We start from the raw sequence: 22916 nt of genomic DNA on the forward strand, positions 1-22916 counted from the left end.
AATTGGTATTATCGGAAACGATATATATATTTGCTTTTTATTGATATTCGTTCTTATTGTTTTCCGATGAGTTGAGCCGATAACGACCAAAGTCAAGTCGCGTAACAACAGGGAAAACCGATCATACTCTCGGCACGTAGCGCGGATGAAAAACCCGGTATCGATATTCACTTTTATGGTTTTCGATGAGTCGAGTTGATAGCGACCAAAGTCGCGCCACGTAGCACGGGAAAAAAACAATCAAACTCCCGCCGTGTAGTGCGATGGTAAAAACTTTTTTTATTGGTATTATCGGAACCGGTATCGATATTCGTTTTTATCGATCTTTGCTTTTATGGTTTCCGATGAGTCGAATTTAGAAAGACCAAAGTCATGCCTCGCACCACAGGGAAAAATGATCAAACTCCCGCCACGTCGCACCACAGGGAAAAATGATCAAACTCCCGCCACGTTTTTATCGATCTTTGCTTTTCTGGTTTTAGATTGGTCTAAAACACTACGACAACAACCATGCCTACTAGATTTCACAAATAACCAAACTATTGATAGAGTCTGGGAGGGTTAGATGTAGCAGACCATATCAGTCTAAGAGGCTGCTTGGCAATTTCTGAATGGGTAAGTGCTGAACCAGTAAGATGTCTGAACCATTAAGTGCTGAACCAGTAAGAAGTCTGAACCATTAAGAGACAGTATAATCCTTAACCATTCATAGACAAATGTCTTGACCAATTCAGATAAGAGCTTTTAACCATTCAAACATCTGCTCGCTAAACAAACAGTCTGATATCTGAACCGTTAAGTGCTGAATCAGTAATAAGTCTGAACCATTTAAAACTCATTAAGAACTGAAGCAAACAGTCTCATTAAAAACGCTAAAAAGCTTCTTTTACCGAACGATATAGTACCTGGGCTAGTTTATTAATTATCCGGCCCACAATAAAGTATATTGGTGTCTGGCCCAAATACTTTTTACAAATTAAACCCTCGAGCTTAAACCCTTCTTCTTCTTCTTCATCATTTTATTGTCGCAACGGTATTCTAGGGTTTTTCTGCAAATGGCGAATAACAAAGCAGAAGCTTCAATGTCTGCTTTCACTTCAAACGGTGAAGTATTCGCTCATCTAAACCCTAAAGGCGTCCTCAAAGTAAGTCATATGTGTCCGTTATTTACCCTAATTTCTTCTGTATCATTTTTAGGGATTTTATTACTGTTTATCGTATGAAATTTACTTGAAGCTCACGCTACTGTATAGATTGTACGCTCAGAGTCGTAATGAATGTTAATTGCTTCGAGTTTTTGAGTTTCGTGTTGTTTCAGCTTTGAAAACCTAGAATTTGATTTGAATTGATGTAATTATCATTTGTTAGGAGTAGTGTTTGTATAATTGTATGTTGTTTATAAACTTGTATTGAGAGATGAAGTGTTTAGCATAAGTAAAAGTGATTATAACTGAATTCAGAATTTGCATAACCGAAAACTGAGTTGGTTAATCGGTTATGGTTACAAACTGAAACGCACAAAAGTTCGGTAAGTTTTTTTTTTCAGTCACGGTTTGATTAGGTTTTTGGTTAATTCGATTTGTTGCGTTTAGGCAATTGATCATCATTTCAGATTTATGTAGACATTCAGGTTAGGAGTTGCATTAGAGGAAAACTGATCATTATTGAGATAACTTTATGTTAACCTAACTATTTAGTTACCAGTTCTGGTTACTTTAAGTCACAGCAATCATTTTCTGGAAATTCACATCTAAACACCTGAAAGTGTATAATGTTTATCTTCTTTGCTTCTGCTTTACAACCTTGGTTTAAAAAAGCGCGCCTTAAGCACGCTTAAGCGCAAAGTTCATCTAGGTGCAAACCCCATCGCCTTGTGTGACATAAGGCGCACGATGTACAAGAAGCGCAGGTGAGGTGCGCTTTTTAGGGTGAGAATCGACCTAAGGCGCAGCTGAGGCACATGCTTTTTGTACATGTGGTGTTTCTATGCTTCTGAGTGTTGTACAACAGGCTTTTTATGCTGTACAAGTATGTTGTTTTCATTTTAAAACATATATAAAGCCTAATTATAGCTAAATCATAGGTATTGGTTGTTAAACACTTATGGGATATATAAAATAAATTATATAATCACTTTGCGCTTTGCGTACGAAAAGCTCACCGCTTTTGCGCTTCGCTTTTTAAAAATCGGTTTTAGACCTTATCGCTTTTGTGCGCTTGCCGCTTTTTTAAACCAAGTTTACAACTATTTTTTGGGGTATGAACTCTTAGGTTACTTGTTATATTATATGTTACTATGTTATTTACATAGCTGTAGCCTTTATGAATTTGTTTTAGGAGCTCAATATATATGTACTATTTTATAGACTTTTAGAACTAATAATGATATCTTGAATCTTGAAGGTTTGGAACACAAGTGATGGAACTTTATTATCTGAATGGAAACATCCAAGCAAACATGACGGTGTTCAGTATACTCGTATCACATGTAGCTTTGTTGGAAAAAAGGTAACACAGTGTATCACATTTCTTTTCGTCGATCTATATTTCAAGAGGTGGCAATTTTGAGTTTTCGACCCGTATATCTATTAATCGGTTGATTTGGGTTATCTCTACGGGTCAAACAAGTAAAATTTAAAAAGCTCAATAGGAATTGGTTTGAATGGCACAAAAGTAAAATTGGGGTTATCACATTTCTTTTTGTCGATCTATGTTTTCCCATTTAACACACTATTGTTTGTTAAAAAATTGATCTTTAGGCGAAAAGTGTTTTCTGGGTCAAACCAAAATTGCATGTTTTTTTGTCACCCAACCAGATTTGTAGCTTATCTGTGTGTATAATTCTTCTAATTCTCAGCGAAGAAAAGAAAACAGTACTTGTTTGGTGGCATATGCAACAAACGAAAGTGATATATACACTATCAGCGCTACTGATGCTACGATGAAGTGGAAATTATCTAGAACTGAGTTTGGGTATGCTGTTAATTAACTTTATTTTTTAATACTACCATTTCTCTTTATGAGTTATATCTTAATATTTGGATTTCTCTTTATACAGTGAAATTGCTACTCTCTCATTTACAAACAAAGGGCGTAAACTTTGTGTTATCAGCACTGATGGCACATTATGTGAAATGAACTCAGAAACCGGAGAAATTCTAAAAGAAATATCTATTCCGAAGAAGTATATTTCTACTTTGGCATATATATTCGGTGAGTGTTCAAAACATCTTGGTGTCAGTAACATCTTAACTTGGTTTAAAAAAGCGCGAAGCGCTCCGAAGCGTTTTGGTTCCAAAAGCTTTAAGCGAAGCTTCAAGCGCGAAGCGAGAGCTTCACGTATACGAAGCGCTCAAAATTAAAAAAATAACAAAATATATTGTACACATCAATATGACCTATTCTACTTGTTAATCAATAACAAACACAAAAACATGATTAAAAAACACACTTAACACATAAAAAACATAGTTAAAACATAAATTAAAGTCGAAACACACTTAAAACATAAACATAAAACATAAATTAAAGTCGAATGGCCCAAAAGACAGCGGCTGCTGATATTAGGGTAAAGAAACAGGCCTCATTTAACCCTATTTAAAGACTGTTGGGCTTAGAAAATGGCCCAAATGTGACCTGATTGGGCTGAAGCGTCGCTTCAAACCATCATCGCTTCGCGCTTAAAGCTCGCTTCACAGCGCTTCATGTAATGTAACGCTTCAGACCAAAAAAAGTCATGTTTCCAGCGCTTCACGCTTAAAGTTCGCTTTAAGCGCGCTTTTTTAAACACTGCATCTTAACATCATAATGTTTTCTTTTGTTATTTCATTTAACGCTTGTTTTCTTGTATGGTAGATGATAAGATATTAGCTGCATCGGATGGCCATATTAGAGTCCTCAGTTTAGAAGACGGCGACGTATTAGCGAAGTTTTCTTCCGCTGTGGTATGTAATATGTTACTACTCTTTTACTATCACCAAAAGTTTTTTATGGGTGATTATGTAATTCTTCATTAACTACTTGATTTTCTTTATAACAATTTGTTACCTGATTATTCTAATCTGACAAGTCTCTCCGGGTGCTTTGGTTGCTTTATAAAGCTGATTGTCTAATTATCATGATTTGAAGTTGTAATAGTTAGTTTTTAGTGTATGGATACAGTGATTCTGATTAGTTTTTGGTAATCAGTTTATAGTAGCCGCAGAAAAACTAATTTAATAAGTATTTAAATTACTCATTTGTCCTCCTTATGCCCATGGTTAATACTTAGTAGCAGGGATAATGTATGTATAGGTTATGTATCTTTTTAAGCTACTTTATAGGCTATTCAAATTTATATATATACAAATTCTAGCCAGAAACATACCGGATGATGAAAACCCTGTTAAATTTTTGAAGAAGCAACAGTTTTAACTTATAACATCTTGACCACTTAAAGCAATTCTTGTCTTAAAACTATTTAGGGCAAATTCATTATTTTGGTTTTTGACATGATTTTGGTTAGAACTGGTATAAAATGAAACCAGATAGATACTTATATATATATGGGTAAAATTGTTTGAAAATAGGGTTGCAAACGCGCTGAGCCGAGCCCGTTTAACTTATGAAAGCTCGAGCTCGGCTCGATTCAAGCTTCGTTTCTAAAACTCGAGTTCGGCTTGTAGGTAGATTTCTGGCTCGAGCTCTGCTCGTTTATTATTTACTAATTAATTTATGTTAATTTATGTTAATTATGATTATATATAAGTTGGTTATTTTTTAATTATATAAATAGTAATTATAATTATACACATATATTTAATATATTAATAAAAAATGTATAAACAGTAGGCCCGTTTAGGCTCGCGGGCCGGCTCGAGCTCGTTTGCTAAACGAGCTTGTTTTTAGGCTCGGGCTCATTCTCGTTCAAGCTTATTTCGAGCCGAGCTCGAGTAGCTCGCGAGTAGCCCCACTCGTTTGCACCCCTATTTTAATTATATTTTGAACTTTAAAAAAGGTTTATTTAACAACTAATTAATAAAATGTTTTTATTAGTTAATAAAAAGTAATTTGTCATATATTAAATTCAGATGCTTCACCAATATATAAAAATGTATGCTTATGTTATTTTATCTATTTGTTGCTTAAATGATTAGAATCTACCAAAGACACACACAACTGCTCTATTACAGTCGGTTATCTTATTCTGATGATTCAGAATCACATATACACTTTCAAAGTGCACATCCGAGTGATCTTTATTTAAATTACAATAATCTATTTAAATGCACATTGAAGCACTTACAAGTTCAACTGCAATTCATATTTTCTCGATCTTTCAGGGCCCAGTGCTTCACTTGTCTAGTTTGGAGGATACAAACATCATCATCACATCCACTTCTTCCGAAAATCTAAGCGTGCAGATGAACGAATCCGGCAACAAAAAAGCAACCGATGGGCCCGTTTTACTTATGAAAGATCGTCCTTTAACTATCGACTGCAAGAGTGGGTCGAGTGGCTCCAATGGAGAGAATTTATTCGTACTATCGGTTTCAGATTCGGGTATAGCCTACGTTTGGAACATGAAGACGAAATCACAAGTAAATATAAGTCCAACTAAGGTTAAAGTTGAAGCTCACAATTCTATACTAGCTGCTAGATTGATCTCAATCAACGGCGATGATCAAGCTGTAATTCATATTGTTTATGGTTCGTTAAGTTCACCGAGATTTGCGTTAGTGGATGTTGCTACTCTTGGGGAGGATATTGTTGTAGATTCAAGTGGCGGTATTCAAGAAAATAGAGTAAATGATGAAAAAGGTATGTAGCAACTTTGAAGTGTCTCATGTCATTTTTCTAGGAGTAAAATGACATTTTCGTCCCTGAGGTTTGGTCAGTTTTGCGACCTTTGTTCAAAGGTTTGTTTTTCTGCATCTGGATCCAAAAGGTTTGAAATCTTGCCATTTTCATCCGACTCGTTAACTCCATCTATTTTTCTCCGTTAAGTCAGGGGTATTTCCGCCTTTTTAGACATTTTTTATATTAAAAGTCAACACAGGTGGATCTTTATTTCTTATAGTATTTTTTAGTTTAATTAAAAAATGTGAAAATACCCCCGACTTAACGGAGAAAATAGATAACGAGTCGGATACAAATGGCAAGATAGATACCAAACCTTTTAGATAGGCCTGTAAACGAACCGAACAAACACGGACATAGGCATGTTCATGTTCGTTCATTTAACTTTAACCGAACACGAACACGAACATATAATCGAACACATTTTTTTGGTTCGTGTTCATTCATTAAGAAATCGGGCATGTTCGTGTTCGTTTATGTTCGTTTAAAGCCTAAACAAACAGTTCACGAACATAAACAAACACAAACGAACATAAAAAAATTAACTGAACATATTTGAATAAACATAAATTAACATGATTGAAGAAACAAGTCTAATATATTACATTTAATCCGAAAACACATCTAAATAAGTGTTCATAGATATACTAATTAGTTATATTTATATAAGTAGTTAGAAAACCTAATATTTATATAAATATAACTATTTGTGTATTTATTAAGATTTAAACGAACATAAACGAACGCTCGCGAACATGAATGAGCGAACATAAGGTGTGTTCATGTTCGTTCATTTAATTAAACGAACAAATTTTTTTGTTCGTGTTTGTTCATTTATTAAATAAACGAACATAAACGAACTTCCCGCCAAACAAGTTCATGAACGTTCGGTTCGTTTATAGGCGCCTACTTTTGGATGCAAATGCGGAAAAACAAACTTTTGGACAAAAGTTGCAAAACTGACCAAACCTTAGGGACGAAAAATGGTATTTTATTCTTTTTATAACCTAGAGTTGCCAAAATGTGTGGTAATGAGTTTGATTTTGTTACTAGTTACTTTGTTTTCACTTCTTAGTTATAACTTATATTCTCTTATGGTCTAACAATGCTAACGTCTTCACAGACCAAAAAGCGCGGGGCAAGAAGCGAGCCGCATCTGATGCAGACTCTGAAACTGCAGTAGTAAATCATGACAATGGAGATCCAAACATCGGGATTCAAATGGATGATCATGAACCAACAATTGGTGAGAAACTGGCTAGCTTAAATATAATCAACAATAAAGAAGAAATCGAGGAAAAAGCAGAAACGTCTCCTGCAAAGCCTCCCAGTGCCGACTCAGTTCACGTACTTCTTAAACAAGCTCTTCATGCAGACGATCGTTCCCTTCTGCTTGATTGCTTATTTAGACAAAATGAAAAGGTCATATTAAAAGCGTAAAGTTGCAAATATCATTTCCGATTCGAAAATGTATATTTACAAGTTTTTTGCGTTTGCAGGTTATAACAAACTCGGTTTCTGTATTGAATCCGTCTGATGTGTTCAAGCTTCTTGAGTGTCTCATATCTATGATCCAATCCAGGTAGGCAAATGCATTTTAATTGATTAAAGATATTTAATCTTACGAGTTATTGATTGTATATGTTAACCGTGACAACAGGGGTGCGATAGTAGCTTGTACTCTCCCATGGCTTAAAAGCTTACTTCTTCAACATGCAAGCAGTATTATGTCTCAGGAATCATCTCTCATTGCTCTCAACTCGTTATATCAGGTAACATCCGTTTTAACCTTGTTGACTTTTTGAAAGCGAAGTCAATGCCATCCTTTACAAACTCCATATATAGGTTTTGTATACTTAACTAGTGGGTTACCACCCGTGCTCCGCAACGGGTTTGAAAGGTAGATAAAAATAAGCAAAGGTTCAAATAGTAACTATGATAAAGTGCAAGGGTAAATAATGAAAATTAAAAAAGGAAACATTATTAATGTTGAGGGGCCATAGTTGGTTGGCCTGACAAAACTTGAGGGGCTAAACATCTCTTAATTAAAGTTGAGGGGCTAAGTGTGTCATTATCAAAGTTGAGGGGCCAAATATGTCATTACCAAAGTTGAGTGAACAAAGTTGGTTGTTGTCAAAAGTTGAGGGCTAAACATATCATTATTAAAGTTGAGGGGCTAAACATATCATCATTAAAGTTGAGGGGCTAAGTATGTCATTACCAAAGTTTAGGGGCTAAATATGTCATTACCAAAGTTGAGGGGTCAAAGTTGGTTGATGTTGACAAAATAGCATTTTAAGTAATCAGCTAGTGTTGATCATTTTCTATTTAATTTTTGTAGCTTATCGAATCTCGGATTTCAACTTTCGATTCTGCGGTTCAACTGTCAAGTTCTCTGGACTTGTTATATACCAAGGTAAGCGAACAATCTGTAACATGAGCTTATAAAATATAAACGCATGAATCTCGTCATTACTTTTTTTAATATTTTTCTGTGCAGACTATTGAAGATGGAGTGGATGAAGCAGAAGAGCCATTGGAGCCTATCATTTTTGAAGACTTTAGTGACGATGAAGACCAGTCTGAAGAAGACGGTGATGCCATGGAAACCGATGAGGAAGACAATGAACAACTTGAAGCAGTCAGTAATGTTAGTGATGACGATCCTCAAGCAATCGATGGTATGGTTGACTATTAGTGTCAGGTCAAAGGGTTTGACCTTTGACTTCATTTTTGTCACGGGCCTATGCCCGACCCTAAATGGAACCCAAGTTGAAATCAGACTGTTACGTATGGTTCCGAGCCCAAGTTATGAGTTAGGGAAATCTTTCGTGGTGGTCAATGTCGAATGAGTTTATTTGATTGATTTATAACATACGAAAGTGTTTTATTTACCGATACATAGAAGTTTTGTAGTAATGTAATGTTTGCAATTATATATTTAATTGTTAAGTTTTTTTTGAAGATTGACCAAAAAGGTGGTTTGTTTTCATGATGTTGAAGATGCGATACGATGAAACTATAATATGCTATGAGATTTTACTGGATACGCTTGCTTCCGGTCAAAAACAAAAGTGAGCATATGAAACAATATACAACATAAGAAAATAGCAAAAAGGAGCCCATTTTTACATAAATCAAACACCCCCAATTATTAATTCACTTGTAACACCACATGATTGCAAGGTCTTTGTTTTCCAACTTAGTTTTTCACTTAAAATATACAAAAACCAAATAAAATTCTTGGTGAGGTTAGTGGTATTGTAAAAACCTAGCAAGTGAAGAAGATGATGACTTACATTTTGACTTATCTTTATCAAATGATTTAGCTATTTGTTATTGCATTAAAAATTAAAAAGTAACTAAAAAAGAAATAATGAATTTTAATAATCTCAATTGGCCGGCAAGTAAGCAACAATCACAAGTACAAAAATAACCACCGATGGTCCCGCCTTTTCACCTATGACACCAACGAACTTTTTCTAACCGAGGTCTAACCCACTTAGGTTTTTTTGGTGATGTGGACGCTGATGTAGCACAAACCTTTGTTGTGTGATGAGGTGGGTGCTTATGTAGTTATGTGACACTCTCATCACCACCTTACCTCCACCACCACCACTACCACCGCCCACCACCACCCTTATTGTATCAAGTTTCGTTTGACAGATGTCAAAGTGTGATGTTTTAAAACCACAGGGAGACAAATTGCAATAAAATAAAAAATAATAAATTGGGAAGGCATGTTGCTCCCACCACCAAACCACAGGGAGACAAATTGCAGTTTACTCTAGAATTTTTTTGTATACTTGTTACGCGCTTTAATTTGTTCCAAACTCCACACAATTTCTTCCCATGAAGGCTCGCACGTGGGACGTTGTCCAGCAATACATTTTAACGCGAGCGCAATGCAATCGTAAGCAGCTTTTGAGGAGTATTTGCCTTGAAGACGCGGGTCTAATTTTTTCTTAATCTTTCTTTTGTTTGCTTTGATCTTAGGAGCCCCCGTCCCCATACTCTCCAAGTCTACCAAGTCCACCAAGACGTCTGCAGGGCGTTTGGCTGCAATAGTTTCTAACACCACAAACCCGAAACTTACTACATCATTCATCGGCAAAAAACCTGTCAGATCACAAAATCATGGCTTATAACGAACCACTATTCTTGTAAAAATACAGATAAGTTTTTTTTATCTTAATCTAAAAGTGCATATTCGGTTTATATATACTAACATACCAGTTTTTGGGTCATAGACTGCCTTTAAATAACCGAAAACTCCTTTTCTCTCTTTCCAATCATGCACCCACCCAAACCCCCCTAGTTTCGCATTTAAAGCCTGCAATAAGAAAGAGTACAGATAAGATGAGACTTTGCTCTAAGGGAGGGTTTTTTAACCGAAACCTGACCCGACATAATCAACCCAAACTTGAACGAGTGACGATCTCTATTATTAATTGGTTCGGTGTTCTTTGAAAATATGTCATATTATGTTTTAGAGTAAAATGCACGGATAGTCCTTGTGGTTTGGTGAAATTTCATCTTTAGGCCCCAACTTTTCAAAATTACACTCTTAGTCCCTGTGGTTTGACAAGTTGTTACTCGGATAAGTGGGTGTAAAATGACAAGGACTATCCGAGTAACAACTTATCAAACCACAGGGACTATCCGAGTAACAACTTGTCAAACCACAGGGACTATCCGAGTAACCTTCATCCGCTTTAGGGACTATCCGAGTAACAACTTGTCAAACCACAGGGACTAAGAGTGTAATTCTGAAAAGTCGGGGACTAAAGGTGAAATTCCACCAAACCACAGGGACTATCCGTGCAATTTACTCTATGTTTTATAAGAATATTCTTTCATTCCAATCCTTGGTACAACATAAACCTCTCAATTTAGGTTCCACCAAGTCAGTTTGACTTTTCAAAAAAGTCAACTTCCATATGAAATCTATTTGGAAGATCAGGTTGTGAAGCTAAGACAATAGACATTTAGCTAATCCTTGCATTGTGACATTCATCATGTCTTTAGATCCATTTTATTAGTTGCGGCCCAATATGGTTTTATGTATGTAGCAGCAATAGCCCATATCGTAAAACTAGCCCGAATTAAGAACACCCCTACCATAAATCAAATGAGTACCTACCTCATCCAACAATATATCATCGAATCGGAAATTACAACGTACGCCTTTATCCGTATACAAATACGCCATTCCACGAGCAACTCCTATCAGGATGTTAAGCCGTGCCCCCCATGAAAGTGGTTCCAAACCATCATCTGCAAAATTTATTCATCTTACATAGCTGCAGTAATTGAGAAAACGGAAAAAGAGAGATGAGATCCTACCTCCTTGAATAAAGTGACGGAGAGATCTCTGCATGTGCTCGTAAACAAGATAGTTTCCGTCTCCATCACTCCTGCAGCATCCCAAGAGTTTAATGATATTAGGATGATCCAGCTGTCCCATGAAGTTCACCTCTTCCTAATCGAACGAAAGTCAGTTGCTTATGGGTTAGTTAACTAATTGTACCGGAATTATAATAAAGGAACGAAAACACAGATTTGACGATTTACAAAACCATTACTAGATAATTTCGAAAGCTAGTTGTTTTTGGGTTACATTTTCGTCCAATAAGCTCAACCCCTTATAGGGAAGTAAGCTGTTACATAATAAGTCGCTAGGCGCTCCCTAGTCGGTCGACTAGAGAGTTGAGAGTACTCGGCCTAGGCGGAGAGTACTCGAGGAGTACTCGGACATGTTAAATTATAAGGAAATTAGTTTTTGGAAATTATATATATGTGAAATAACATAAATTTAGTAATATCGAGAACAAAATACGTGAAAATGATATTAATTCTTTAATATGATAAGCATAGAAATTATGTTTTATTATTTTTTAAGTCAAACTCAGCCCAAGTTGACCTACTAGATACGATTTTGGCTGAGGTTGACCGCGTTTGACCGATCTCGAGTAATTAGGCGGAGTCAAAGAAAGTCGACTCGGCAACCTACCTTGTAGCGACTACTCAGGGAGTACTCGGCCTTGGAAACCTTGTTTTACAACCATGAATATATGCAATGTGTACATTTGGTGAGACTTACCAGCCAGTCATCATGAGCCATCGATTTGGAAGCAACGGCAACAACAATTCCAACACCTTCTTTCGAAGGGGCTAACTTCTCCTGCTCAAGCTCAACCCAACCTAGAAAGACCTTTGTCTCACCAAAAGGCGGATTTCGACTAAAGTCACTTGTAGCTTTTTTCAAATCATCATAAGTAAGCATCTTCACACTTAGCGCATCCTGCAAAGGATTCGTGTGACCCTTTTGTAACGTCAATATAGACTCAAGGCGGGTCACGACCTCAGCCATGTCAGGTCGCTGTTGTTGAGATTCATTCACGCATCTCTTTGCAATCTCGAAAAAGTCCTCCAAACAATCTTTGGATATCTCATCCTTCACATTGGAATCGATCACATCCTCTAACATCGTTAAAGATACGGCACAATAAACCAGATACCGCTGTGGGTCATCGCCATGACAACTGTAATCCAGTACAGGCCTCCCACAAAGCAACTCCAACAAAAGCACGCCAAGTGAAAACACGTCAGATTTCATTGTTAAGCCTCCATGATGGTTAATTGTAGCGGCATCCACATAGCCACAAGCTCTAAGAGGAATGCTGACGGCAGTTGGACGATAAGCTAGAGATAGTTCGGACAAGCCGTAATCTGTAATTTTGGGTACCAAACTTTCAGTCATCATGATATTATGGCTCCTAATGTCGCCATGCATAACGCCAGCAGAATGTAGGTATTCCAACCCATGAGCAACACCAATGCATATTTCCAATCGGCGAATCCAGGGAAGCGGGGTACTAAGCACATGAAGATGATCATTAAGAGATTTTCTACTCGAAATATACTCGTACACAAGAATGATTTCTTTCTCATACCGATCATCATCACAATAACCAATCATGGACACAAGATTCGGGTGTCGCAAAGCGTAAAGCTTTTGCTTTTCAACGTCCGGCCAAGAATCCGTCGGCCCGCGTCGTCTCGTATATCGTTTGATGGCAGTAGGGACAAGAACTGATCCATGCAAAAGTTCACCATAGTAAACATCCCCGAACCATCCCCTCCGCATCAGGAACGATTCGTTTAAGTTTTTCGTTGCTTTCATAATTTCAGGAATTTTCAGAACGTGAAGGGATGGTTGTTTAGAGGTGGTGGAAGATTCAGACTTCTTGTTCTTCTTCTCATTTTTGTTGAAATATAATTGCAAGTGGAGATTGAAACACCTTAGGTAGATCAGGGTTATGAACTTACCTGAATCGGATTGGTGCTCAGATCGCTTCATAGGGCTTTGAGGATTGAGGAAGGAGATCGTGGATTTGGATTATAATTAGGTTAGTGGTTTTGAAACGGTAATTGTTAATGTTTTTGTTGGTTAATCGTGGAGAGTATATTATAAAACAAATTATACATGTGGAGAATGGAGATATGAATGAATATAAGAATATTTAAAATATAATTTGTTTATGATTATACGGGTCCGTATATATAGTGTCCGGGTGTTCATATGGTTATACAAGTTTGTACATATATATTTTCAGGTGTTCGGGTGTTCATATGGTTATACGAGTTCGTATATATATATTTTTCGGTTGTTCGTATGATTATCCGGGTTCGTATATATATTGTTCAGGTGTTTGTATGGTTATACGGGTTCGTATACATATTGTTCGGGTGTTCGTATGGTTATACGGGTTCAGATATATTTTTTGGGTGTTCGTATGGTTATACGAATTATGTATATATATTTCGCGGATGGTTATACGAGTTCGTATATATATTTTTCGGGTGTTTGTATGGTTATACGAGCTTGTATATATATTGTTCGAGTGCTCGCATGGTTATACAGGTTCATATATATATATATATATATATATATATAGGGGAAGGTTCAAATGAAAACCACTAGTTAACGCGAAAACTCGAAAACTAATTAAAAAAAGCCAAAAAAACATGCAAAAAATTTTTTTTTTTAAAATTTTTTTTTTCAATCAAATTTTCGCAGGTTTTTTTATTAAAAAAAAAAAATTTCAAAAAAAAAAAAAAAAAAAAAATTTTTTGTGTAGTGCACATGTGTAATACTGCACATGTGTCTGTGTACTACACATGTGTATTATTACACATGTGCACTACACAAATTTTTTTTTTTTTTTTTTTTTTTTTGAAAAAAAGTTTTTTTTATATATAAAAACTAGCGATTTTTATTAAAAAAATTGAAAAAAAAAAAAAAATTTTTTTGTGTGTTTTTTAGGCTTTTTTTAGTTAGTTTTCGAGTTTTCGCGTTAAAAGTGGTTTTCATTTGAACCATCCCCTATATATATATATATATATATAGGCAAAGTGTAAGATACAAATCCTCTAATCGTACATTACATACGCGACTTTATTGGTCGTACACGTGTCCTGATTCGTTTTTCTCTGATAAGGTTAAATCAGACAATTAATTCAATCATCTGAGGGCAAATTCGTCTCTTTATTCAATCAGCGAGAAGTTCATTACACTAATATCCCGGTAATTATTTTTCGAATTAGTTTCAAATTTTTCATAATTCTCAAATTGCAGTTTGCGTTCTTCTGCCATAGGTTTTGATAAATTGTTTTTTTTCGATGGATCCACAGAGCAGCACCGGACGAAACACAGATGTTGATTTTGAAGAAGCTCGATCGATCGGTGATCATGTTCAATTATCTACGTATCAGAGAGTTTCAATTGAGGATGTTTTAAATCCCGAACCTGCAAATTGAAATCCAAATCGAAATGCAAGTACAAGCGGTGTAAATGAGTGTTATAATGGTAATTATGTTAATTCAGATCTTTTAATTGTTCATAGACTTGTTTTGTTTAATCGTATCAATGATTTTGCATTGTTGTAACTGTTTTGAAGTTTGAATGTTGAGTATATTTGATATGAAAGCAACATGTATAAGTTCGCATGTTATGAGTCTTGCAATTCGCATGTGATGTTTATTCTAAATACTGATTTCGCATGTTATGATATAATAAATCGCATGTGTCAAACATATTTATCAAAATCATCATTTTCGCATGTTATGGTTAATACAATTCGCACGTGTTGTTGTTCTTATGATGAAATTATGCAGTTATTAATATATCGCATGTAAGGAGTCCAATAATTCGCATGTGTTTTTCTTTTTTTGATTTGATTTATGTAGATGAAAGGGTTTACACTCCGGAGGTTGAAGCATCAGCTACACCTGTGGTTGGAATGCAATTTACCTCTATTGAACAGGCATATGCGTTTTACCAATCATATGCTAAATTAGCTGGTTTTTCCACTCGGAAAGGTGGTGAAGTACACAGTGGTGGTATAATCAAAACTAAGTATTTTGTTTGTTCTAAAGAGGGACATAAGCCATTGTGTATTGACGATGGTTATTCGAAGTCAAAAAAGCCATTCAAATCAAGGAACAGGGGGGACCATTAGAACTGGGTGCAAAGCTCAACTTATGATTTGCATGGTCGATGGTAGATTATATACAGTAAAGAGATTTGTTGATGGCCATAATCATAAGTTTGTATGTCCACATGATATTCATATGCTGCCAACGTACAGAGAATTGTCAGATGTCCAGGAGGAGATGATATGGGAACTAGGCACTTTAAACCTTGGCCCTGTCAAAGCTTTCCATATAATGAGGAAACGTTACAGTGGTTTCGAGAACGTTGGTGCCACGGTTGATGATTCATTCAAGGCGGGTCACGACCTCAGCCATGTCAGATCGCTGTTGTTGAGATTCATTCACGCATCTCTTTGCGAACTCAAAAAAGTCCACCAAACAATCTTTGGATATCTCATCCTTCACATTCGAATCGATCACATCCTCTAACAGCATTAAAGATCAGACACAGTTAGCCAGATACCGCTGTGGGTCTTCTCTAGGACGATTGTAATCCAGTACAGGCCTCCGACAAAGCAATTCCAGCAAAAGCACGCCAAGTGAAAACACATCAGACTTCATTGTTAAGCCTCCATGAAGGTCAAATGCACATGCATCAACATAGCCACAAGCTCTAAGAGGAATGCTGACGACAGTTGGACGATAAGTTTGAGATAGTCCCGACAAGCCGTAATATGTAATTTTGGGTACCAAACTTTTAGTCATCATGATATTAGAGCTCCTAATGTCGCCATGCGTAACACCAGCAGAATGTAGGTATTCCAACCCATGAGCAACACCAATGCATATTTCCAGTCGACGAATCCAGGGAAGAAGGGTACTAAGCACATGTAGATGATCACTAAGAGATTTTCTACTCGAAATATACTCATACACAAGAATGGTTTCTTTCTCATAGCGGTCATCATCACAATAACCAATCAAGGACACCAGATTCGGGTGTCGCAAAGCGTAAAGCTTTTGCTTTTCAACATCCGGCCAAGAATCTGTTGGTCCGCCTCTCGTATATCGTTTGATTGCAGTTGGGATAAGAATTGATCCATGCAAAATTTCACCATAGTAAACATCCCCGAACCATCATTTCCGCATCAGTAACGATTCATTTAAGTTTTTGGTTGCTTTCATAATTTCAGGAATTTTCAGAACGTGAAGGGATGGTTGTTTAGAGGAAGTGGAGGATTCAGAATTCTTCTTCTCATTCTTGTTGAAATATAATTGCAAGTGGAAATTGAAACACCTTAAGTAGATCAGGGTTATGAACTTGCCTGAATCGGATTGGTGCTCAGATCGCTTCATAGAGCTTTGAGGATTGAGGAAGGAGATCGTGGATTAAGATTATAATTAGGTTAGTGATATTGAAACGGTAATTGTTAATGTTTTTTTTGTTGGTTAATTGTGGAGCATATATTACAAAACAATTGTGGAGAGATGAATGAATATAAGAAATTTAAAATATAATAATCGTATATATACAAATAAACAAAAATCTTTTTTGACACGTGTCACTTTCTGGTGCTTTCTCACCTTATTTTCCTATTTACTCTTATATTAAATAATAATAATAATTTTAATAGAAAATTAGATAAAAGTAAATAATAATTTTAAATAGAAAATTAGATAAGAATACATATTTGTTTTTCAATAAATAATTTTAAACAAAAATTTAGATAAGAATAAACGTTTGTTTTTTATATAATCATAAAATTATATCTCGAATATTATGAGTAGATATATATACTTTGGAGTTCGGTGATTTAAATTATGGAAAATTAGGAATCAAACGTTCCCATGTGATATATACTTAATAATTGTAATGTTGGGGGGGGGGGGGGTAGTACACGGTCCTCCCAACCGCCGGAGTGATCCCACTTCGGGGGCCGCTACCCGACCAAGCTAGCTCCGCGGTGAATCCCTCTTGCCGAGTTCTTACCCTGGGCGACATATGCCACTCCCAAGACTCGAACCCGGTACCTCTGAGAAGGGGTGGGTGTCGGTGGCCAACTGGGCTACCCTAGTTGGTTAATTAATAATTGTAATGTTGTTTTTATTTAAAGATGTATTTTCTTATTATTTAGTATAGAAATTATTTATGCAATCCGTGTGATACACGGGGTGTTAACCTAGTTTATTTATTTACCAAAAGCTATACATCTTAAAAAAATCCATTTATTTACCAAAAACTCTTTGTTAACAAGTATGCCACCAAGCTTTAACAACTGCTCATGTAAATTGTCTTCCAAATTCGAATGATGACCATGTAAAAGTAGAAAAAAAAAAGAATTCCTCTACCCTTGATAGAAGTCGGTTAGAGGAGGCTAATCTCTCAAAAAATAGACAAGTTAAAGCAGGGCCATTCTAATTTTTTTGGAGGATTAATACGAAATGAAATTTTAAGGCTCATTTTTCTTCTTTGATTATTATAAATGATACTCCTTTATCCGTGTTTGAAACTAAACAAAAATCCAACACAACTATAACAGGAAGTTATTTGATTGTATAGAGAAACAAATATCTATACTATCTATAATAAGAGAAGATGAGCTGATATAAAACTGCCTACATGTCAACTTCTAAGGTATGCCACATGTCAATGATGATGCCATAATTCCAGTTTATAATATAATCTTTAAAAGATGTCATTGATTTTTAATAGAATTAATTAGTGGTATTTTTAGGCGGGATAATTTAAAACATTTCAAATTTGAAAGCCCTAAACATAAAACTAAAACCACATATCATATAAACATCTTCTCTCTCTTCCATCATTCTCTTTTCTAAAACCAACTTTCTCTTCCATCATCCTCACAATCGTCTTATCTCCTCTTTAGTTCTTCCTCTAGAATCTTCCTAAACAATGTGTCGATTGAAGAAAGAAAGGAATTCCACAACAGAGTGAGTAACAACTGACCAACAATTTAAACATCAATCGACACATTTAGCCCTAATTTGATGAACTTTTGCGATGGATCCGAACGCAGTGGTGCTGGAAATAAGTTCGGATGATGATGACAAGGAGACTAACGGTGGATTGAAGTCGTCGAGAGTTGACTTGGATGATGATGACTGTGTGGTATGTAATTTTTACTTTCTTATCCATTTTATACAGCCTAGGGTATGTAATTTTTGGTTCAATAGTTTTGTTTGTGCTTTTGTAATATTTGTGCTTTTGTTGGAATATTGTAGTTTTGAATAAATGGTAGCTTCTGATTTGGTTATGTAAATTTTCTAAGAACCAAGTGTAACACCCCAACCTGGACAGGCTGACGTGTCACTCATATAGATATCAAAACTAAAACTAATCTATAATGTTGAAAACAAAAGATCCTAATTACGTTTTCATTACATTATCGAAATAAAAATAAATCTTTATCTTCACGACACTCTTCACTTATTTACCCAAGTTTCTTAAATTACCTATCAAACAAATAAGACAAACACAAGAAAGAAACTACGGCTGAGCCAAAAAGTTGCCCAGTAACGGAGAAATCAACAGTAAAGTAAGGCAGGCATACGGAAGCAAAACGGATCAGTACTGACACTAACAAATCCCAAAAGATGGCACTGAAACATGTACTTTTATAACTCGAATCCCAAAACTTATACTGAATAGATAATAGATACTGAACATAATCAGATGCATATAATCATATCAAACATATCATAACAGAGACAAGACATACGTGACAACATATAACAGTAAAACAAGTCACGTAATATAGAAGCACCCACGAGCCTAAACAGAGGCATGCATGGCAATAGTCCATGCGCCGAGATGGTGCATGTAGACATACAAACATTATTCCATCTCAACAGGAGTCAGGAGTCAGAGCTAAGATCGATCTATTCGCCTCTAGGGGCCATGTGCTACACAAGCACAAACTAGAAACGCCGTGAACTTTAGTTACGCACCGTCACGATGAGTGCCATGCCGTTGACGCCCCAACGACAAGTCTTATAATTGCTCGGGTGACAGAGTACAAAGTCGTATCAGAAATAAATGTATCACACGGGAACATGCAATAACGAGTACAAGATCTAAAGTCTATTGCATGCTACTATATATACTAGTCGTATAACGATACGAAATAGAAAAATATAACGAAAACATCTGCACTACAAAGTAACGGAATGAATAAAATACTATGATGCAAACGGAACAGAATCCGTACCTTATAAGCAAGCCAAAACAAAATCGAGTCGACCTTGAAAAATCAATAACCTATAATCCCGTTATAACCCACATCAGTTTTGTGACATATTAATTGTACTAACTCGTTCGTTAAGAGATTCCCGGCGACAAGGAGACCACTTTTAAACCTTTATCCAATTATAATTTAAGAAAATTTATAATTATAAGGTTATCTAAATCACATGATACAAGTTAACAAGATGCACAAATTTTTAAAAGATATAACAGAATTCTGTTTTATAAAACACCTATATTTTTATATAAATTTACAAACAAAGTCTAAATACTAATAATCATTTTATTTTAAACTTTAGGTTCCATGGATTCCTTGTTGTACCAAGTATATTACTATATGTAAAAGTTAAAGTGAAAGTTTTAAATAATAAAAAAAATAAAATGAAGTTAATGTTGATATTGCACACACATGCACCACCCACAAACACATCACCAGCTGCATACATATAACATATTTACTCATTCTTTCAAACATGCACACAAACACAATTCCAACACATACACACCAATCAAACAAAAACTCACACACAACACTTTTGCTCACACACAATACACACATTTATACTTTCAAACACACGCATCCCACACACCACTCACAAACATCACGTACGCACACAAACAAGCACATACAACACACACTCAATATACACAAGATAACACACACATATAAGCACAAGTCTTACTCATATACAATAACGTGTCGTGCCGGGAATCCGAGAGCCTAACCCCATACTATGCGAAATTACTAGAACATAAAAACGGAATATACAACTCACCTTCCACTTCTGATTGGACAGAAACCGAGCCAAACGAAGGAATAGCCGGTTTACGCGTAGTGTCACACATCGAAAATTCATGTCCAATATTATATCGACACGTGTCATGGACTTTAAACGTGTAAGAGATTACTTTAGAGGGACTAAAGTTGACAAACAAAGAATCTACGTGTGTAAAAGGATTCAAAGTGTCAAAAATGGATAAATGTATCCTTATAGAGCCCTACATGATGTTTATACCTTTAAACGAATAAATCATGGATCATGCGAAGCTAATTGTGAAAGAAAGTGAGGAATTACAAACTACAGGGGTTAAATGTGTCAACATGTTTAAAGTTTACCTATGAGTGACCTTTTAGCCAAACCCGAAGATTTGTAATGGTTAATTATACTCACGAGAATGTGTGATAAAAATTTCACAAGGTTTCGATAAAGTATGAGAAAGTTATGACAATATTCGTATATGAAGGGTTAAAAGCATCAATGTTGGAATTTAAGGCTTTTCGGGTGATCACAAAGTTAATCAAGGACTTAACAAAGTTTGGTTGTGCCTTGAGGTCCTTAGAAATCATTTTTGAAGGTTAAAAGTGCAATATGGAAGCTTAAAACCACTTTAAAAAGGACCAGGGACCAAAATGTAAATTCTGAAACTTGTTGACCTGATCAGCTACATGGTGGCGCTACGCCACCAACATCCTCTTCTGCCGTCGCGTAGCGCGACGGCCTTAGCTGGTCAGATTTCATGGACAACTACAAGTTCAGCAGGTTAAACCGACTTAGAAGCCTTGTATTCAATACCTGGGGCTTGTTTGATGGTTTTAAAGGGTCTAGGGACACTTGTAATCATCTGAAATCAATCCTAGACTTGTTTGGCATGATCAAATTACATCAAGAAACCTATATAAGGGTCATGAATTGGGTTCTTTATTTGCTCATTCACTTGAAAGTTCATAACTCACTTCTTGGAGGTTACTGGAGCTCAAGCACCTTTCCTAGTGATCATTAGTCGTGCTTAGGACTATTGTAAGTATGCTTAACCTCCTTTAATTCAGTTTTGCTTAGTTAATTAGCGTAAAGTCAAACCGTCGTAATTAAGATTTGACTTTGTCATTACTCTTAATTTCTCCAGTCAAATTTTAATTTAAAAGTACCTATGAGTTGGTAATTATGTGGGTAATAAACCCTTAAAAGGTCACCCTCTGATTCCCACTCTAATTAGGTCAATTGTCGAGTCAAACTTGATTATAAAAAGTCAACAGAAAGCTAATTTTTAAATAAATGCATAATTAGCAACGTAGAAGCTATGCAACCTGTTTTGACATTAATATAACCTGGTAATTAATGTAAGAACATGTCTAAACAGGTTCAACTCGACAATTTTCAGTTTAGGCTCGGTTCGGGACCGAAAGTCGCATAGTTTGACTTATGTTTTGACTTTCAGTTTTGACCCATTTGAGCATGATTTAGGAATGCCTTAGAGCCTTATTAGGACCAAGTTACCTATAAGTATAACGCCCTGAGATTATACAACTTGGTTCATTAGTTATCCGATTCATATGCATGATTCCGTTAAATGCTTAAATGTTGACTATTATGCCCTTATCATCTTAAAATGTGATTTTTTGATAAAGTGAAAGAATAGAGACCTTCATTACTGATTTATAGACTTGTCCCTAAAATTTGACATCAGTTTGAGGTCTAGATTAGGAGTTATGCTCATTAGCGTAATTAGAAAGCTTTTTAGTAATTAAACCGAATAATTAACATATAGCCTATCTAAACCCAATTTTCGATACCAAACTTTTTACCCACTGATGTTATATAATATTTTGGGATTTTTGAAGATTTTATTTATTTTTAGGCTAAGCATAACATAGGATTCTAAGTTGATTCGGTAATTGCTGATTTTGCCCTTTCGGGCTATAAAATGAATTTTACAAATCCTTTTGACCCCAAACCTTTTTCTACTGATCTTATATGATAAATAAAGTTATTTGAGCCTTCTGGAATAATAAAATATCAGCTTTCCTTTAAAAACCCAGAAATGGCTCCAAATCGCCTTTTTAAGCGTTTTAACGCATGGTATGTGTTAAAACCATTTCATAAATATAAGGTTTGATGCTTACTGATATTTTTAATAAATTTTTATATTTTAACAGTAGGCAAAAGTCTTAAACTCAGAATTCCAGTTTTGATCTTTTAAGCCTATGTGAAATTATCAAAATGCCCTTAAGATGCATAGTTTGGTTATAAGTGATAAATTTCACATATAAGTTATACCCTACTGATATAACTTAGTAAATTAAGTATTTTTACTGATTTAATCAGACCTATAACTCAGATTACTATTTAACCTCTTTTATAACCTTTAAAATGACCAAATAACCCCTACGGGGCATAAATTGGTTTTAAACTCGTTTTGGGCATAATGGAAGATATCCTACTGATATCACAACATATCAAAGGCATATTAACTTATGGAGCATGTTCACGACTCTTATGGTTACCCGTTACGCATGTTTCGCGTTCGGATCGGTCTATGTAACTAGTTTGCATCTATTAGCCGAAACGGGTCAAACCATATCGCTTTTTATCTCAAA

The 22916-nt window shown here is 35.6% G+C and overlaps 3 protein-coding genes across 3 annotated transcripts; 1 reads left to right on the plus strand and 2 right to left on the minus strand.

Annotated features, from left to right (window-relative positions):
* Positions 1–995: 995 nt before the first annotated feature.
* LOC110935671 (WD repeat-containing protein 43) lies at positions 996–8802 on the plus strand. Its single transcript, XM_022178042.2, has 11 exons — positions 996–1145; positions 2404–2508; positions 2858–2973; positions 3059–3213; positions 3856–3944; positions 5322–5799; positions 6962–7260; positions 7338–7420; positions 7499–7610; positions 8180–8254; positions 8339–8802. Exons 1-11 carry the CDS (start codon positions 1056–1058, stop codon positions 8534–8536), a joined length of 1800 nt encoding a protein of 599 aa, XP_022033734.1. The 5' UTR covers positions 996–1055; the 3' UTR covers positions 8537–8802.
* Positions 8803–9473: 671 nt separating this feature from the next.
* On the minus strand, positions 9474–11315 carry LOC110935673 (probable serine/threonine-protein kinase PIX13). Its single transcript, XM_022178044.2, has 4 exons — positions 11185–11315; positions 10982–11115; positions 10072–10171; positions 9474–9957 (listed from the first exon to the last, which is right to left on the minus strand). Exons 1-4 carry the CDS (start codon positions 11303–11305, stop codon positions 9626–9628), a joined length of 687 nt encoding a protein of 228 aa, XP_022033736.1. The 5' UTR covers positions 11306–11315; the 3' UTR covers positions 9474–9625.
* Positions 11316–11896: 581 nt separating this feature from the next.
* On the minus strand, positions 11897–13024 carry LOC110932847 (probable receptor-like protein kinase At5g38990). Its single transcript, XM_022176102.2, has one exon. It carries the CDS (start codon positions 13022–13024, stop codon positions 11897–11899), a length of 1128 nt encoding a protein of 375 aa, XP_022031794.2.
* Between the last annotated feature and the right edge of the window lie 9892 nt (positions 13025–22916).

The sequence above is a fragment of the Helianthus annuus genome, chromosome 4 (genome assembly GCF_002127325.2).
Source record: "Helianthus annuus cultivar XRQ/B chromosome 4, HanXRQr2.0-SUNRISE, whole genome shotgun sequence".
Taxonomy (NCBI): Eukaryota; Viridiplantae; Streptophyta; class Magnoliopsida; order Asterales; family Asteraceae; genus Helianthus; species Helianthus annuus.